Source organism: Acanthaster planci, linkage group LG12 (genome assembly GCF_054643075.1).
Source record: "Acanthaster planci isolate LZ-2023a linkage group LG12, COTS_SCS, whole genome shotgun sequence".
Taxonomy (NCBI): Eukaryota; Metazoa; Echinodermata; class Asteroidea; order Valvatida; family Acanthasteridae; genus Acanthaster; species Acanthaster planci.
In genome coordinates, this window is record NC_141788.1 from 991,438 (window position 1) to 1,010,666 (window position 19,229).

Here is a 19,229-nt window from a genome sequence, read left to right on the forward strand (position 1 = left end):
TCTCATGCTAAGAATGAGGTTTCTAAATTCTCCTAAATCTTTTCTAGGAGACTGGAACCAGCTTATACAGAAATGACAGGTGATTTTGGATGGAGTTTCACTCAGGATGGGAACAATGGAAATCTCAAGAAATATGGACAAATACGTTGAATTTCAGACAAATACTTTCCAGTACATCTGAATGGTTTTTCGCCCAAGCTAAGACTGACAGAATTGAATATACAAAAAAATTTAATTTAATATCTGTCAGCTTTTATTTTCTTCAGCAGTGAAGCCCCGTAATGTTACATGTATACACAACTAAGCACCCAATACACACCTACTGGGATTCACATGAACAAAGTCAGTTACTTAAAGAAGGGAAATGTATTCATTTATCAGTAACTCACTGTTTTAATTGAGACTTCTTTAAACTATTTAACCCTAACACTCCTCAATCCTTCACCTGTTGGAGGATTGAGGAGTGTTAGGGTTAAGGAAAGGTTGGAGTTCCTTGTTTTTGCAAGTTTGCCTGAATATTTGATTTCAAAAGAGGAAAAACTGGAAATTCAATTTTTAGGTGAAAGGAACATCCAAATGATTTCTGCCATTAGGAAAAATTATTCACTTTGCCTCTCATGATGAAAATGTCTCTTAATAGAAAAAAAAAAGCATTTTCTTATTTTCAATTGTGATACTTATCTGTGTTTAAAATTGCTAAAACCAATGAATTGAGGTAAAATGATTGAAAAACTCAATTAAATAAATAAAACGGCAATTTCGCATGATTTTTCTCTGCCCCTACTGCAAGGCCATATTTATATCAACAAGGAAAAAAAAGTAAAAATTAAAAAAATTTCAAAGGAAAATAAAAGAAAATACCAAAAGTCACGACTCTAAATTGAAAACCTAGATTCTTCCAAAACAGTGAGTTCCTAGATAACATGTTTTACACCATCAAAAAAAATACATCCTGCAAGGTATGAATGCTTTATCAGATGGAGTGTGTCAAATTCTTAAAAAGTAATGCTTTGATGCAGCAATTTTTGTATTCTCACATAAATAATTAAAACAAAAATAATTTGTGACTTAGAATAGAAGCAGGTATAATGCAAATGTGGCAGCCCTCCTGAAGCTGCCAAATATCTAAAAATCAAGATGGTGGAATTCAATGATGCCATTGTCACAGGAGCAATCCTGCTTTAATCTAGTTTTAGACTGTTAAGCTATCAACGAGAGATTGAGCTGTAAAAGACAGAAGCTTGCCTTGTTTGCACCCCAGTGATGGCTCTGCCTCTTTCACCTGTTTGCACCCCAGTGATGGCTCTGCCTCTTTCACCTGATGTGGTTGAACAGATTCAAGACAGACTTGGATTCCTGCCAAAAATAATCCGATCAAAGAGTTAGACATCTGTCCAAATATGTCTGGCATAATCAATGGCTTTGAACGAGGTTTCAACTAACAAAAAATTTTTTGCTTGTCCTTTCTTGTACCATGTTGAAACTGCCTGTCTTCATCATTTTGCCTTTCCTCAGGACATATGACTAGATTGGACTTTGTGTATAAAACATCTTCATCTATCCCATAAATTACTTTTGAGAAGGAGACTTCTGAAAGTTCTCCCACAGAGGTTTTTCACTTGACATAGCACGACAGGCTGAGGTATTTAGGAAGCGTACCATGTCCGCGGAGGCGAATGCATCTTTTTTATTGGCCATTACACGTATGCCAGAATGTTGAGAGACTTCATGCACATCTGTGTAAACTGAACGCTGACAATGCTGACTGTCATAAATCATGTGACAGAAAATCCTCTATAGCAAATGAAACATTCAATGCCACTGGGGTTACTACGCACACACTGTAGATGGCAGCAAGCAAGCCTTAGAAAGAACACTCTGATTGCCAAGTTTCTTTGTGAATAGAGGAGAACAAAAGGGAGCAATTTTCAGCTGAATCTGCACAGAGAGTGAATGTGAGTGATGACGCTTTTGACCTCTGACCTTGGATGATCGTGATTTGCTGAAGACATTCCAGAATCGCAGGGTTTCATCCCCAGCTCCAGTTACGATGGCCTCCCCGTCCGGTGAAACGGCCTGTCCAATGAAATCACAACAGCTCTTACAGCATGGAGTCTAGCAGTATCTGATCAAATACTGGCCAACTTTCACCATTCACAACAAAGCCTTTCATCTCAACTTGATTGGATTCCCCAACTATTAATTTCTGAGTTCAAATCAAGAAATCTGTGAAAGCAGCTTTTGACCCACCATTTCAAGAGAGTCTCTCAGTTTTCTATTCCGATAAAATCCCATGGAGGAGGGGGAGGGATCCAAAACGGAAACAATTTGGGAAAATACAAGTTGCCAAATGGAAATCAGAGGACCCCAAATAAGCTGTGCAAAACGGAGCAACAGATCTCCCCATGTAACCCTAACCACGTGAACATACATGTACAGAATTCGATTCAACTGAAACAAACCACTGCGTGGTTTACTGTTGTCTTGAGTTCACCTCGAAATATGAAAATCTTTGTTCCGCTGTTACACAAGCTATAGCAACATTGGCAAATTTAACAGCACACTTCACACGAACTGGAGGCAGAGACCAGGGGGTGGGGCTAGACAGTTCAGCAGGGGGGTGGAATGGTCTTACCAAGTATAAAACTCGGTAGGTGTGTCCAGTCAGTTTGGCAACCTCCACTAAGGATGGGTACTTCCACACCAGGATTTGATTCTGAGAGTAACCGTGAGTGCTAACCTGTAATCAGGTAGTCAAACAAGACACCAATATGTAGTTAGTTTGAAGTTTGTAAATGGTTGTATGTTCTGGAAAACTGACCCTCCAAATCCTTCAAAATCCATAAGATTCTGGAGGATTTTGCAGGATTGAGGAAGAAGATTCTAGTCACGGTGGTATGGAAATTGTCAACAAAGTGAAACAAAGTGTAAATAGTTTGTCACTCGTTTCTTGCACAGTCAAGGATTTTGGAAGATTTCACAGGGTTCCTTGAGAAAATACCTGGGGAGATAGGATTGTCCAACATCCTGACGTTTGCGTGAGAGCACTGCATACATGTGAGACACTGCCGATATTTGAAAAGTAACATCTTCAGAGACAAATTCAGGACAAAGAAAGACAATACTCACCAACTCATTGTCATGTTTTGACCAGGCCAGGTTGCAGACCTGTGAGCCAGTGTCCACAGAATTGAGTGGCTGACCGGTCAGTGTATTCCAGAATCGGATGCAGCGGTCAGCGGTGCCACCTCCTGACGCTAGCAGGCCGTGTTGGTGGGGGGACCAAGCGATAGCCTTGACCGCTGCAAGATGGTCAGTGTACTGCTGGACTGGTGTCAGGCTGGAGTTGTTCCAAACAAACAGCTACAGACAAGACAACACTCACGTCATTACTTTAATTACTTCACTGGAAAATGCACAGTCTAAGAAAATCATTGATTTTATCTAGATCTTCTTGAATCCTAATTTTACATATTTCTTATGTGAGCTGATCTCTTTCTGTGTTGTTTTCAAAATCACAAGGTCCGTACACTTGGAACAGCTCTACGTTAAGGGACCATTCAAGGACGTTTAAGGTCCAGAAATCCCATTTTCAAGAACAATCCAGCAAACATTGATGGTTTAATATTGAAGACTTGTATACGGATCTTTTAACATTTGATCTGTACCAATTAAAATGAATTGAGAAGGTTGGCTTATTTTGGGACCAGGATTGACCACCCACGTTGAATTTTTTCCCCACCCACATGTAGCAGGTCAATTTCATTGGTTGATGGCATATTCTGAAGCCTTTATCATCACACTACTCTGCAGGAATAGAGGGATTCCAATACGACGCTTTTAGCGTCAATCTGCGCACTTCCGCGTTTGAAAACAAGGCTGTATGTATCCTAAGGCTGTATCCTAAGGCTGTATGTGTCAGCTTCAATTCTTAATACGATCAGACGATTGAAAGTAAGGAGTCAAGACACCAAATACATAAAGGTATGTTAAATTCAGACTTTTCAGGCTGCAAATTTTTGTGGAAGACTCTTTCAGGATGACTCGACACGTGAAATCAAAAGAAAAATTAACAACAATTGACCGCGAACTAACGTACCAGCGATGGTCGTGAATCTTATGCAGTGGGCGTGGTTTAAACTGAAGTGGCGTCACACTTATGAACCGGATACTCCATGTACTGTGTGGACTCCGCAGGTGCGCGCAACGAAGTTCAACACAGAGAGCCTCGGTTTTGACGCAGATTTGCGCAAGCAGCGCTAATGTGAAATCCCTCTATTAGTACTTTTATCACGAAAGTGAATTTTCAAGGACCTCTAATAAATTTCAGGCCTTTAAAGGCCTTAAATTTTTTTTTGAAATTCCAGGACATTCAAGAGCTTTCAAGGACAGTACAAACTCTCACATCAAGTTTTTATATAGAACAACAGTATAACCATGGCGAAGTATGTATGTTTATAATGTTAAATTCACAGCTTAATCAGTTAGCATGATAATGACAAATGGACACATTATAAACAAAGTTTGGTCATTATAAAATGTTATAAAAGTTGCATTTGGGCCAACAAAATCAACTTGAGTTTTTGAGGGCTTTTGTAGGATTGAGGAAGGTAGAACAAAGACACTATCACTTTCAGTTATAGGACTTCATACAATTTGAGGAGTCATTAATATACACTGTTTCCTATATACCTTATTGTCGTTACCACCAGAGGCAAGATGCTGGTGGTCAGGCGACCATTTCAGTCCACACACCTCCTGCCGATGGCCGGCTAGCCGTCTCTCTGGAGTGGTTGGCGTTCGCACGTCTCGCTGGAGAATCATACGATCTCTACTGCCTGACGACAACATATCAGCATTCCACGCCAAGGCACCTGGACAGCACAAAACAGGGGGACAGAAATTCTGATCGTTAGAGTTAACATGTCCAGTGGGTCATTAGTAACTGCCATCAGTCAGTATATGTAAGATATTCCTTTTAGGAGATGTGCAAGGGAATGGTGTAACCAAAGAATATTTCTTTGGAAGCTGCATCCTTCAACTTCTCTGAACAGGTATCACTTACCATTCATTTACCAAATTATTTATGTGTAGGAAAATCTCCGTTAAAGATAACAATTTCCTGTAGATAACAATTCACTGAGTTTCTGCTGAAAAGCATCAAGAATCTGCCTGTCTTGAGTCCTGTTACTGACCTACTCGTGCTGAATGACCTTTGAGAGTGTTGACCCGCTTCTGAGTGGATGAGTCCCACACCTGTACCAGTCCTTTGTGTGTTCCCACGGCAACCAGATTGCCCTATATCAAACAAGGTTCACATTCCATGGTAAAATATGATAAGACTATCCAACATGTATGCAAAAGCAGAAATCTCATTTTGACAAACATGATGTGGCTAAGGCTGCATCCGAATCTGTTGTCTAGAGCTAGGTCTTGCTCCATTGGAAATGTGTGGAAACGCATAGACAATAGACCTAGCCGTAGCTCTGGAAACCAGTTTCAGACACTGCCTACGAGCTAGCCTCAAGAAACAACATTTCCTTTGAAGGGTGCTCGTACTGTGAGAAGATGTTTATGTCAAACAAGTTGGCATGCAAAAATATTTGTGGTTGTGATATCAGTGAGTGTCTACTAACCGGTCGTACTAATTAACGTCAACACAACGTCAACACGCGTCAACACATGATAGTAACGTCAACACACCCAAATCACATTCTAAGTTAACAGAAACGCAATTCGATAGCAATATAATGCCTAAAATACAATTTGGCTAACAACAGTAGGCACCATTTGGGGGGAAAAGCCATTTTATTTCACGAAAATAACACCCTCCGCACAATTACGAAAGATGGTAGCCATGTTGCCTCGATCAGACGGACCATACCATTACACTACAGGGGGTCACCTTTATACAGTAAACCATGTTACGGTCCAAATGCCGTGAGAAGGCAAGATGGCTGCGAACAGCGGCGCAGCTCAGAGACAATTTTTTCACGTAAAAAAACTCCCTTGAAATGTAGTAAAATGTAAACTCGATTAAATAAAAATTATTTCTAAGCGTATACATTACAGTTGGGTACGTCTGTTTTCAATGTATTCTGTAAGTGTTGGCGATGTGTTGACGTTACTATCAATGTGTTGATAGTAACGTCAACACATCGCCTACTAACCCTTTCGTTCCAAGATACCGATGTGACAGTATCGCCATCAACTGATAAATCGCACAGCCTGGTCACCTGCAAGGATTACAATAAACAGACAATTGGTATAGAGAGCATAATGATGTTTCAGTTTCATTTTTATCACTTGGTTTTCATGACTCGTGACTCAGTTGAACACCAGGAAATCTACCCTTTGTTTATTTCCAAAACTGAAACACAACATAGCTTAACTGCTACACGAATCTCAGCTTCTGTACCTGACTTGTACATGCACTCCATAGATAGACACAGGTTCCCAGACCGACACTGAGTATATTTGTTGATGACCAATCCACAAGGTTCAGATAGAAATCATCTTGAAGCTCTGGGGCATCAAGGACTTTGAAGGGAATCTTGGAGATTTTACGCATCGGTTTACGGGGCGACAGTAACAACTTTTGGCTGCAAGAAACAATACTCAACATCTTGAGAATAAAAAATTCACAGAGAAACTGGAGAAATGACATAATTGTACTGTTTCTGACTGGCTTTTAGACACTATGACACTGAGATAACAGACTAACCATGCACAGGAAAACGCTGGGAAGTCAAGGCCAAGAAATGCCTAGGGTTGAACTAAAGTCTAACTTTTCCCTCAGACATAAACTCTTCTATAATATACGGAGTGCCATAAAACGTGACCCATGTACATTCCAGTTGTTGAATGTGGTTGCATTTACTTCACTTCAAGCTGAATTCTGGTTATTTTTGGCTCATTCAGTATGTTCTGGACTCACCTGTGATAACCAGGATTAACCCTAGCTCTCTCTGATCCTTCAAAACCCATTAGAATCCATTAGTTTTGGATAGTTTTTGCAGGATTGAGGAATAGCCTAGCCACTACTACCTTACATGGGGGCTGGGTGCCCATTGAAATTGGAAGTACTAGAAATGCACGTTTTTCTATACAGTGGAGGATTGAAGATTCCAGGAAGCATCTGGCAAACATACCCTGGGTGTTATAGTTGACAGGAATACTTGTCCTGACTCCAAAGAAAATCCAATCCAACTGACCTTTTACTTCCGACTGGTGAGAGAGAGTAGGAAGATGAGTCTTCGCTTTTGGCCATGGTGGGTCTCTTGGCCTGGACGCTATACTGGAACAGGTTACGTTTGGCCTTCTGTGGACTGACCATCCGACGGTCCTCACATTGCGGATCTTTGATCTTATCGATGTTGGCTCCAAGAAGCTCATTCTTGAGGAGGCAATGGTAGGCGAGCATGTCCGTGGCTGTAAAAGAAAAAAGTGACACCAGCTCGGTATAACACGGCTACTGAATAACCTCGAGATGAGCAGAACGATATTGCATAAATTGAGACTTGTGGCTTTTTTGAGTAGCTCATATATACTCACTAGGCACAGGTAAATTACAGTAAGTGGGAAAACAACTTGCCTGTCATTTTCTGGCTGTTCAAAGTGCAAACACTGCTTGCTCGCGATTAAAGAAAGTATGCTTCATGGAACATTCTCATGTTCAAAGTTTTGAGACATACATGAATAAACTTACTCTTGTTGGCATCAGAATCATCTTTGGCCCTGCGTGTGGCAGACTGTGACTCCTCATTCTGGTCTTGTTTGGAGTGGAACCCAACATCCCAGTTTGTCCCTGCTCGGCTGGGTATAAACCTAAACACAAGGTTAGTCTACTCCATTGATCACGGCCAATTAAAAGGTGTTTCAAAACATTAGTTGCTACCGCAGACACAATCAGTACTAATTACATGATTTTCATGATCTTTGAAGACACCAAATGACCCAGGTCTATTGCAGCGTCACTCTCATTGTTTGACTTCCGTTCAAGCTTACTGACGTCATCTAACAGGGATGAGGGCCAACCCGACAAAATCAGAAGCCAAGGCTACTTTTTGGACAAGAGTTTCAACCCCATGTTGAAATATTCATTGATTTGTGTACAGCTGCCGACAATCATACGTAGACTATAGATGACAAAGTTTAACGTTATTATTTCCAAGGGTACATTGCGTCAGTGAAAATTCCAGATTTTTTGCTGAAATCAAACATCAGCATCCTTTGCTGTCCTTACCTGTCGCTGTATCTGTCTTTATTAGGTGAGGCAGCCTGCCCAGGAGATGGTGGCTGTGGTGAACAGGCAGAAATAACATGGATTACTACAATCTAAATTCATACATGTACAAATGTATGTTCTTGCTAAGATGTACATGTACATTTCATTCTCATTTCCATTCAAGTTTCTTCATCTGTTAACCTTGTATTAACCCTAACTGCCCAAAACCTGCCATACTCCAACAGCAGGTTTTGGCAGGTTTGGTACCGTACCGTAGGAACCTGCTGTTGAATTTTGTGAGACTTGGGATGAAAGGCCCAGGGAGATGGTGTTGGATTCTGTGTGAGTTGGGACACACAGGGTTCATTGTGTGCAGTGTCTGGCTTGCTGTACCCATTGTTGGACTATGCTTGATTTTGTCAGGTTTGGTACTGTTCAATGCAAGTCATCCTATACTGCATAGACCCATCCATACCATATCACTCAAACTCCAACGGGCTCATTCTGTTGGAGTTTATCAGGTTTGGTGCAGTAACCTGCATGTACAAGTACATAGACAAGTACATGAACCTGTTGGATTTTGTGAGGTTCAGTATGCTTTCTAGTGCAGGAGCCTAGGGGGTTAGGGTTAATGTCCAATGGAATACATGGACCGTACAGTTTCAGTACATGTATTTGTTGAATCAAATTAAGCCACAAACGAAAAAGGTAACCCATATATACATCTTTTACAACTGTACACACACAGACTTACAGAATGTACAATTTCCCACCACCCAATAAATTAACCCAACTCTTTTATTCAACAAACTCTTCCCACAAGTGATCAAACTTAGAATATTCTGCATACTCCCTGGTCCGGTAGTTTAATGTTAATCCCACAGAATTGTAACAATGACTTAACTACATTGTACATGTACATGTACTTACCATCAACGTTGGTGATCCAACTGATCCTTCACCATTCTGTTGTCTCAACAGTCGTTTCTGATATTCTTGGTCCATCTTATACGAAGCAAAGTTGTGTTGATCGCAAAAATATTCCCTGTAGGTTTCGTGTTCCAACATCAGGTGTTGATGACAGGTTGCAAGCAGTTATGTTACTTCCATGCACGGTGTAAGAACAATGAGTAGCAAATGAGTCTTATTACGCGCCCACAAACATGTTCTTGGATGTTCACCCGCGTGGTAACTGATGTCTTGCAGCTGAATGTTCAAATGAACTACTCATGAGATGAGCCGCTTGAAGTCTCAGCAGAATACAAACTCAACAGTTTTAACAATTTTAGAAAAGCTCCCAAGAGCATGAAGAGAGATCCTTATTCAATGCCTGCCACACCGGTAGCTACATGGTTTACATGTAGAACACAATTTGGCTCCTTCACTGCCTTTCAGACCTGCAGAAAATAAAAACTTGAAAATAACCAAAAAAACAAGATAAAATGCCGGGATCATGACAATATAAGCATGGAATGAATGAGTTCTCACTGTAAACATTTTAAGTCCATAGCAATAAGATCTGTGTTTAATGTAAAATGCCGGTAAATGAGCTGAAACAATTGGATAATTCAGGACCATTTCAAGGACAAATATCAGTCGATTCTGTTTAGAATCTTCAACTTTACTGCCCTTTTTCAAACAATATTCCACAGCAAGTCTAGCCCATGCGCTGTGTATGCACGTCCTTTTGCTCAGTTTTGCATGTGTTGGGTGCCAATAGTCACTACGCACTGCTCACGTGTGTATGCCCCAAGCTCATGTGCCAGTATGTAACCTCAAAAGAACACAAGTTGATTGCCAAGCACATGCACACATCAATCAAAAAGTTTCCAGGTTATTTCTAAGTCACTAATGTGTTCATTTCAATATGAAGTTGTGTCCTAACCCGAGAACTGTGGGGTTTGTCTGCCACGCTCCACGACGAAGCCCACATTTCTCGGGCCAGTGGGGGTATTTGTACCACGTAACTCGTGTTCTTTATGCCCAATGAGCAAGTTGGCATATAGTACCGTGAAAGGGCATGTTCATCCCCTGATATGTCACCTCCACTGCCGTCTACCTGGGGGACACTTTCCTCAGGTGACTTGGGAAGAGGTCGTACCCCAAGTAGGGCCTCGGCCATCCTATGAGTGGTCTAATAAGAAGGCCAAGGGAGCAGATTGGATGCAGGGCAGACTACCATTAGGCACCTGGGCCCACTCACATGCATATCACATGCGAACAGTCTCAGTGGGGACAATGGACAACTGACCAATTGAGCCAATTCAAACTGGATATTTGGGTTATGACTGCTATATTTATTCATGCATGTAGGTGCTTCCTAACAGGTGTTTGTTCTACAATCAGTTTACAGAAACAGTGGGCAAAATCCTCTCTCTTGCCTCTAAGTTTAAGGCTCCAACTAACCCTGAAACTCGGCTCAGCTCTGCCTTTTCCTCGGTTCGCAGTACCTCACCAGACCATAGAGTGCCAATGCAGGAACGGGCATGACAGGGTATAAATTAAGAGAGCGACTGTGGGAAAGTGAGGCACAATAATAATCAGCATGTGACCGAACAGAGCACTGGGATAGAAGATGTATAATAGTATGTACATGTAGACAGCGACCGCACGTTACACAGCTGTCATGGCCGTGCGCTTATACACCTGCGCCAGGTACCAAATCTCTACGCGATTCGTGCCCGGCATGAGTCTCAGCCTGCGGACCATTAAGTTATACACAAAATTTTTAAGTCTTAGGCCTACATGGTATGAATTAACTGTTCCCTATTAACCCCTCATGCCCTCCCACCCTACCCCCAGAACCATGGCCTGGGGTCCCACTCATCATGCCCATCTACCATGTCTACGCCGAGATTGAATATAGGCTAATCCAGGCGTACATGTGCATCGACATCATGGCCACGGGCATTCACAAAATGATATGATCATCATGCACGAGTCTGCTGACATCGCAGCCATATGGCCATGGCAGGCGCCTGCCAGCTGCCACGGCCGGTGACCAAATCAGATGAACGGCTGGCTGGCTACGCTGGCACCGCCCGCCTGCCCGCAACTGGCCAGCTTCCATTTCATTCTCTAATAATTCCGACAGTTTTATGGTACTTTTGAGAAATGATAAAAGTAGAGGTTTACTGACATTACCTTAAATGCGAGACACCCGTCACATTTCCGTGAAAGAAACTGTAGATGGACGTAAACCATTGACACAAGACAGCTACAAAGCGATTAACGAACTGAACTGTTCGAATTCGACAACAGCTCCTTGTAGTCTGGTTCTACAGTCATTATTTTACACTGTTTTCGATAATTCGGGTGACAAGACCACAAAATAAACGGAACCTGTAGATAGAGGGCGCACTCTAACAGGGAAAGGAACTTGCCTCATCTCTACCTCCATGTCTCTACTTACGTGTAGCTACATGTAGCTAGCTTGAGTTGATGCACGATGTTTATTTTTTTGAAGTCATACTTGGCAAATGGACATATTTCTGGTTAGGTACTCTACAATAAATTCTTCAAGGACATAATCACAGGCCTGAACGCGATTTACATCATTATCGGCATGATCCAAACAATGGCAAGTCAAGGCCGTTTTCCGATACTCAACTCCGTCTCCGTCTGAGGCTTCATGTGGGAAACCAATCCTTGATTGTGGGCCTGAAGCGTTTAACTTAAATTGAAGTACTGTAATGTTTGCCTCTTTTGCATCTTACTTGATGGTTTGTGGCACTATCAGACTTACTATTGCACTTACAACCTCAAAGTCAGGAAGTGAAAAAATAGCCCCCCCCCCAAAAAAAAAAAGAAAAAAGAAAAAAAGTTGAAGCCTCCGACGGAGCCAAGACGAGTGTTGGAAAACAGCCCAAGTCAACTCATATCAATTAAATTCAACAGATTTTTTTTCAAATCATGCTTCACCGTCTTTAAAAGATCAACAGAGCATTACAAAGATCAACAAAATATAAAAATATATCCATGTCATAGAAGACACAGAAAGCAAACAAACAAGAACAAAATTACACAAAACCAGAAAACAACCATGAGCTACGCATGCTATATGCACCTTCCCCCACACCGAATACTGAGAGTGACCCTCGCTGAAAATTAAATAATGAAATATTCGGCACTCCGATCAAAAGTTCTGGTGTGATAATTCTGCAGCAAGAAAAAAAAACAAAGTTCAAAGCCAGAGTGTGAAATCAGACTGAAATCAGCCTGTTGGAGCGATTGATGAGTAGAAACTATCAAATTATTGACTTATAACTAGGTTTTCTAAATTTAACGACAATTATTTGTTGACTGTTGGTTATCAGGTTTTAAAGTTTTGTTTTTCTCACCAGGCCAAGCTGTATGCGTTCCACAAATTCCGACTTATCGGTGAGGCGTACGGTTTGCCAACTGCAGGTGCAGTAACTATGAGTTGTGCAATACTGCACAGTCATGTACATGAATCTAGCTGTGTTCTTTTTTTCTCAGCTGCTTTCCTAAATACCCGATGTGAATATTATTCATAACATTGCTATATAACAACCCCAAACCACAAAATAATGGCTGTTGATAAGCCCTGGTACTGTTCATGACCAGAGAGCCATCACCGGCGACAAGTGTGTGTGTGTGTTTTTTTTTTGCACTAGAGGCACATGATACAAGGGTTGACATTCATCAATCATGCAGCAGGAGGGGCGAAGAGCAGGCAGCATTCCCAGTCCCCTTGAACATATTGGAAGTGTTCTAAACGCCATTGGCCAGAGGCCGTCAGCACGGAATTCTGCAGAGTTCCAATCCCCTCATAAATGACGCCGTGTGTTGCGTATCTCTTCATGAATCTGACGTAGTGCAGGCCGAGGGATCGAGAGGCGCGTATCTCCCCGTCGTTCACTACGAATTCCCCAACGTCGTCTTTGCCTCTGCCCGTGAATCCCTCGGGCGTCCGGAAGAGGCGCATGTCCATGCTGTGTCTACCCTGTATTGTTCGTACGTCGTGAAACCATGCATAGAACTCATCTTCCACCCCATCCATTGTCAGCGATAGGTATGACCTCAGCTGTATCAATAAGAAAAAGGAGAAATTTTTGAACAACCATTTTGCAAGTGAAGCCAGCATAATTTGCGGCTCCAACTTTTGCCCACCCAGTCCATCGTCTGCGCATCTGTGGTACGTACCCTCTGAGTATCATGAGTTTACACGGGCAGGACAGCTGTACGACCCCCCTCCTGAAGGGCACCACACGTCCTCGCTTGGCCCACGCTCTGGGCCTGCAGACCTACCCATCAGTAGCTCAGCTATATGGCTCCGAGTTCCAGCCATAAATCATTTCTCTAAACTGTATGCTTTATTATAGCCAACCACACAACCACATTCAACATTATAAAAAGGCTTCAACGACATTCAAACAGGATCGTCATGCAAATTAGACGAGCTATGATGCGCATTTTATTTACAGACGCTGCCAAAGGTGGCTGATTTCATGATCAGTTCGAGTCCAAAGTACGGCCAGTCGTAACCCTAAAGGGTATATCTTAATTTCTCCATCTCCGTAGTAAACACCAATCTAATTATACTATAGTCCCACGGCACAACCTACCCAATCGAAATATGGCACACTAGAAGTCCGGATGATTTTGTACACTTTTCCTTATTGTCAGCTCACACTCTCGTTATGTATCGGTATTCATCACTGCATTTATACCCATGCCTCTATATCAGGATTACAAATAAACTGCCTGTGTTTGTACGAGAGTACAAATTCTGGAAGTGGATGATGATGTGGAAACCATGACGAGAACGCGGATGTGGTGTACGCTCGTCGTGGCCTCTACGCCCTTGACAAGATGTCAAATGTACGGCCAGCCGATGAGACAAAACATAACAACGATGAGACGAAGCTTCTTTATTATTATTATAACAGTACATAATTTATATTCAAACTAATGGTAAAATTGTCCACTAAATTTTCATTTTTGAGCTACCCTAAGACACAATTTCTTTTTACTTAAATCAACTGGCAATTTCACGCAAATGATTAATGCAGCTACATGTATAATACTGTACAAGTAGTTTGCACAAAAAACTTAATAGTTCCGTGAATTTGAATTTTTATTTTTGAATTAAAAAAAAAATGAAACAAATTATATAGGGATCAAAATAAAAAAAAAGTACTAATAATTTCCCCGAGTTCATGATTGGATTGACCATCTGCAAAATCTTCAAAACCAACCCCAATGACATCAAATTTGTTCCCAAATCTAGAGAATACATGTATAGAATTACACTAATTATGAATCATTCAGTATTACAAATACATGGATAAGACCACTTCGTACTTTTCGAATTTGGGGTGGCACACAAATAACCCCCCCCTGCGTTTTGTAACATTCGGCCTCCCATATTGATACGACGACGTCATCCCTTATTTTGGACCATGACTAATCTTTCATAGACGCAATGTGCAATAAATTTTGACACTCAGTACTCGCATGGCCAAAAATAACACTACATTGACCTGTGGCACCCGCTTCCTCTATGCATTGACAGCCACTGGGTAGTATACGTCAAGCCCCAATGCAGGAGCTTTGAGACCATTTGAGGGTTACACAGCTAGCTATTGAGATATGGAAACTGCAGATTTAAAGAAGTAAGTCTCGATGGATTTCCGTATTAAATGTATTCCGCAATGCAGGGCTATTCAGCTTGGAGTGCCGCATATGCTGCACGTCCGCCGATTTTTACCAACGTCAACTTGAAAATTATGATGCGAATTATTCTGAATTGCAACATAAGGCCTAGGTCCTGATGAATGTGAATATTATGAACTACAGTCACTAATATTTTATGCAGGCCCAGTAGCCAGGATTCTTGTTTGCTTCTTGCCGAGAACAGTCGTACGTATAACGATATACATAATTTTACTTCAATGGTTTCCGTATACGGTATAATTGACTTCCTTTCCTTTGGAAGGACATTAAAGATATTAGCGAAGAGCTCCCAAAGACCACGCCCCGTGAAGACGGACATAACACCTCCTGGGGCTAAGGAAGGGGAGAAGATAGCTTTCTATCTGGACGAAGTCTTCACAAAGGAGGTGATCGATCAAACAAAATATTTAATTTATTTCAAAATAATTCGATATTTCAATTTTCAACCGCTATGTTTTGAGTAAAATACGGAGTCCGTATAACCGAAACCGCAGGGAATTGAGTAAATTATAGAGTGTTGGAAAACGAATCAATGTATACGAGCTCGTGTCACTTTCTCTTTGAAAAAAAGTTCAAGTGTATATTTTCCCCAATGAAAGCTATGCATTTTTGTTACTGATGTAAAAAAAGGACAATTTTAGCAGAGGATTTTGTTGCATTTCGTGATTTCAATACGTTTTGTCCTAGGAATGTAAGGAACTTATTCGATGTTCCGAAGAAAAGGGATATGTCCAAGCTTTGGTCAACATCGGCTTCGGGAGGTAGGTTAAGTTTGAAGACAAAAAAAACTAAAAAAAAATTAAAACAAGCCTCTCCTAGATAAGATTTTCTTCAAATTTCAGGGCCTAATTACAATGATGCAGAGCGGAGTTGAACATAACCCCGTTCTTGTCCAAGGGCGGATTGAAAACCACCCCCCAACTTTGCCTTCGTGGCGCACTGAAAATATATACAGCCCTATCGTCTTTCCTCCACCCCGTCTTTCGATCTGCAAGTGTGCGTGTCTCCACAATGGCATTCCTTTTATAGGATCAGGTTTCAAAAAAGTGAGAAAAAAACCCGCATGTTCAAATTTTATTCCAGGCTCACATAATGGCGTCTAGTGTACACAAAATAGTCAGTTCTTCACATCCAACGATTCCGGATGTATGGTGGTCTTGATGGGACCTCAAAGACTCGATTTTTCCACGACATCGCACTGAAAGTGTTCCCTCTTGTCATTCTGCAAATTCCTTTACTCCATATGTATTTTTCCAAGCCAGTTATCTTGTAAACAGGTGCTCCGTATAATTAATGGTATGATTTAGGCAGAAGCTGATGACAGATTATCGCAACAACCAGCGCTGTTTGATCGACACCACCGAGCTAGCAAGCATCTTCTGGGAAAGACTAGCCGAGTTCATCCCACAGACAATTCGCGGATATCAAGCCCTCGGACTCAATGAACGGTGAGCATATCATCAGAACGTGTTGTCCAACTAGTTATTCTGAAGTTCAACTTGTCTCGACAAGTCTTGTAATGTTTTCTTAGTTCTCTGTAATTGATGTCACTGAAACTGAATTTTTCACTGTTCAGGTTGCGATTTCTGCGATATGACCCTGGGGAGTACTTCAAACCTCACTTTGATGGATGTTACGAACGCGAAAATGGAGAAATCTCTTTAGTCACTGTCCAGATTTACCTCAACGAGGTGAGGCTTGCTCCTTCCTTGAACTTCATTGACACGATTTTCTCAACTAGGATACCCTGATTCGGTTTTACGATAAGCAGTGAGAACGTTTGTTGACAAATACGGCCATTCTGGAAACTCCTTTTTGAAAAATCAGACTTCTAGAATTACGCAACTGCACACCACAGCAAGACACGAGATGGAGAAGATTCCTCAATAGAACAAAAATGGTGTGCTCATTTTAGACTTGATTTCCAGTCGAGGTAATCTTTTTCCTCGGGCACCGAGCTACCCGTTCGCTTTGCCGGCCCGTTATGCACGGATGCTGCAGTCGTCAACTCTCAATTAAAATCAAACATATTAATACTTAAAAGTTCATCCCGTGAGATTAGATATTGATACTGACGTATATACAAAAACCACTGCTTCAATAATTTGATATCATGCCTACATGGATGACTGAGAAGCCACATCTCATACCAAATATTATTTTCAATATATAAATAATGTGCATGTCTGAATAATCAACTCCGTCTCCCAATTATTTGAACGTTTCATGCAGGGTTTCTCAGGTGGAAGTACCACGTTTCTTCCGTTCTCTGGGTTGGATTCAGGTTTGCCAGTGGAATGTGTCCCGAAAATAGGTGAGAGAAAGCGGGGCCCGGGACCTACAGATTTTTGTCTCGAAGCCTCTCGATGTTGACCTTGGGCCACTTTAAAAGAGAAAGAGTAAATTAAACATTCTGGTTATAAGACATTTCCAATTTTTTCTATCCCTTTTTTCAGTTTCAGAGTTAACCTAAAAGTGAAACATACTTTTTAGTTATTCTTTTCACTCAAGACAACATTGGCGGGAAATAAAGTAATTTACAATTACAGTTTTTCGCAGATTTTTTTCCGTGATGAATTTCACTATTGTTTTCAGTAAACGTTTCAGTGCAAGGGAATCCTTGTTTCCTCCATGCAGGACGGGTTCTGATCTTTGAACACCGTTTGTACCACGAAGGCTCTGTTTTGAAAGCAGGTCGGAAGTATGCCATCCGAACCGATGTCATGTACTCCAAGGATAAGCAACAATAAATACAATATTGTCGAGAAAAGTGTTCGTGACCGGAAAAGTCGAAGAGCACTTCTGCTATGGACAGCAAGATGTGTAAGTGTGTAACTCTGGGATAAACTAGCTGTTGGGCAAACTAAGTCCTTGTTCAGCTGTTAGAAGAAGATTGTGATAGAAAATTATATTTTAACATATGTGAATAATTTTCAAGATGTACTTTGCGTTCGGGAGATGTAAATTTTAAATTTTGCCCTTACCCAGCGTATATATCTATAAATACTGTATACTCAGTGCTTGTCCGAGAGCTTGCGAAAAAAAAATTACAAACTTACAAGCTTGCTCATGTGAATAATATAAACTATATATTTTTTATATTTCGTCTTATTGAACCGCTTTATTTTCTTAAATCAGAGTTGCCTTGTATGCTTTCTTCGTAATACATTGGTTGTAGTTTTCAGTTTTGTGTGTGCGTCGATCACTGATTTGAAAACAGACTGTTTTGTTGGCATTACAAGTACTCCGCGCGCTTAATGCACTTATCGGTTACAGGTGCACGACAAGCCATGGGGCTCTGCATGTCAGCCATCTTTCCGGTAACTGCTTTTGTCGCGAAGGACTACAGCCTTCAAAAGGTCCACTCATGTGTATCCCTGTAGAATAAAAGCTCCGATGGGAAAAATGGCTGCCATGTAGAACTCCGATAGAGAAACCTTTGAAGAAAATTTAAAAACAAAACAAGTCGCCACAGCAACACAACACGATAAAGAAAAAAAAACCTTTTGAGTGCGACTGTATAAAAGGAAACTATTTTTTCGCGGTCATTATGTAATAAACAAACAATTTAATTTAATTCCAAACACGTACATGTAAGTTTATAATAAATACAAAAAATGAAGGGCAACTCAGCCCAGACTTTGCTGACAGCTGTTAACATGGTTAATGAGGCAGACAAAACAAAGGTGTCTGGTAGGCTTATGCGCAAGTTGAGCATCAATCAGAATAGGCAATTTTAGTAGCGAACATAGACCTAAGGCCTTCATGTTGTAGCCAGGATTTCTGTTGGCGTCCTCAAAAGGACAAGTTTTTGTGACCTCGTCATATTCAGTCTCCATATTTGTAAAAATAGTTCAACTAATGTGAGATCAATGCAATTACGAAAAAAAATATTTTTCTATGCCTGCGCTGGGGTGGGGAGGGGAGAGAATTTTTGTACTTAAAAATGTTTACAGCAGCTGGTAATTTTTTCTCGTATAAAATTCAAGTTTAAAGGTGCCCAGGAAAAGTGAGAAAAGAGCGTGTTCTTTGCAACACAGGCCGTTGTTACTTTGGTTATAAAAAGTCTCTTTGTTTGTGGAAATTGTTTCGACAGTCAAACTTTTTTATAGTGTTGATATTGTATTTGCTATCCACGCAAAACATGGAACCCCTACAGCTATTGTCCATGATATGTGTATATCTGTATATTTGTATACTACGATTTCTTGCAAAACATTTCTCTGTGTTTAATATCGAATGTCAAAGTTTAAAATAAATGTGAAGTTGCAGGTTGAATCCTGCACCTTTTTCAGTCAGGAGT

General features: G+C 41.0%; 2 protein-coding genes across 5 annotated transcripts; one reads left to right on the forward strand and one right to left on the reverse strand.

Moving 5' to 3' along the window:
- Positions 1-230: 230 nt before the first annotated feature.
- Positions 231-14,054, reverse strand: fzr1 (fizzy and cell division cycle 20 related 1). 4 transcript variants are annotated; one of them, XM_087144410.1, is made up of 15 exons: positions 13,816-14,054; positions 11,372-13,274; positions 10,634-10,740; positions 9,158-9,624; positions 8,246-8,298; positions 7,709-7,827; positions 7,215-7,431; positions 6,419-6,602; positions 6,171-6,236; positions 5,196-5,298; positions 4,693-4,874; positions 3,130-3,363; positions 2,636-2,740; positions 1,984-2,076; positions 231-1,356 (listed from the first exon to the last, which is right to left on the reverse strand). In XM_087144410.1, exons 4-15 carry the CDS (start codon positions 9,293-9,295, stop codon positions 1,315-1,317), a joined length of 1,536 nt encoding a protein of 511 aa, XP_087000536.1. In that variant the 5' UTR covers positions 9,296-9,624; positions 10,634-10,740; positions 11,372-13,274; positions 13,816-14,054; the 3' UTR covers positions 231-1,314. The 4 variants fall into 4 exon arrangements, with proteins under 4 accessions (XP_087000536.1, XP_022097124.2, XP_087000537.1 ...); XM_022241432.2 differs by having other exon boundaries at positions 9,158-9,640; XM_087144411.1 differs by lacking the exon at positions 13,816-14,054 and adding an exon at positions 13,394-13,707.
- A 597-nt stretch (positions 14,055-14,651) lies between these two features.
- On the forward strand, positions 14,652-19,204 carry LOC110982847 (uncharacterized). Its single transcript, XM_022241565.2, has 7 exons — positions 14,652-14,865; positions 15,189-15,312; positions 15,614-15,687; positions 16,234-16,374; positions 16,503-16,617; positions 17,159-17,240; positions 17,564-19,204. Exons 1-7 carry the CDS (start codon positions 14,843-14,845, stop codon positions 17,674-17,676), a joined length of 672 nt encoding a protein of 223 aa, XP_022097257.2. The 5' UTR covers positions 14,652-14,842; the 3' UTR covers positions 17,677-19,204.
- Positions 19,205-19,229: the final 25 nt, after the last annotated feature.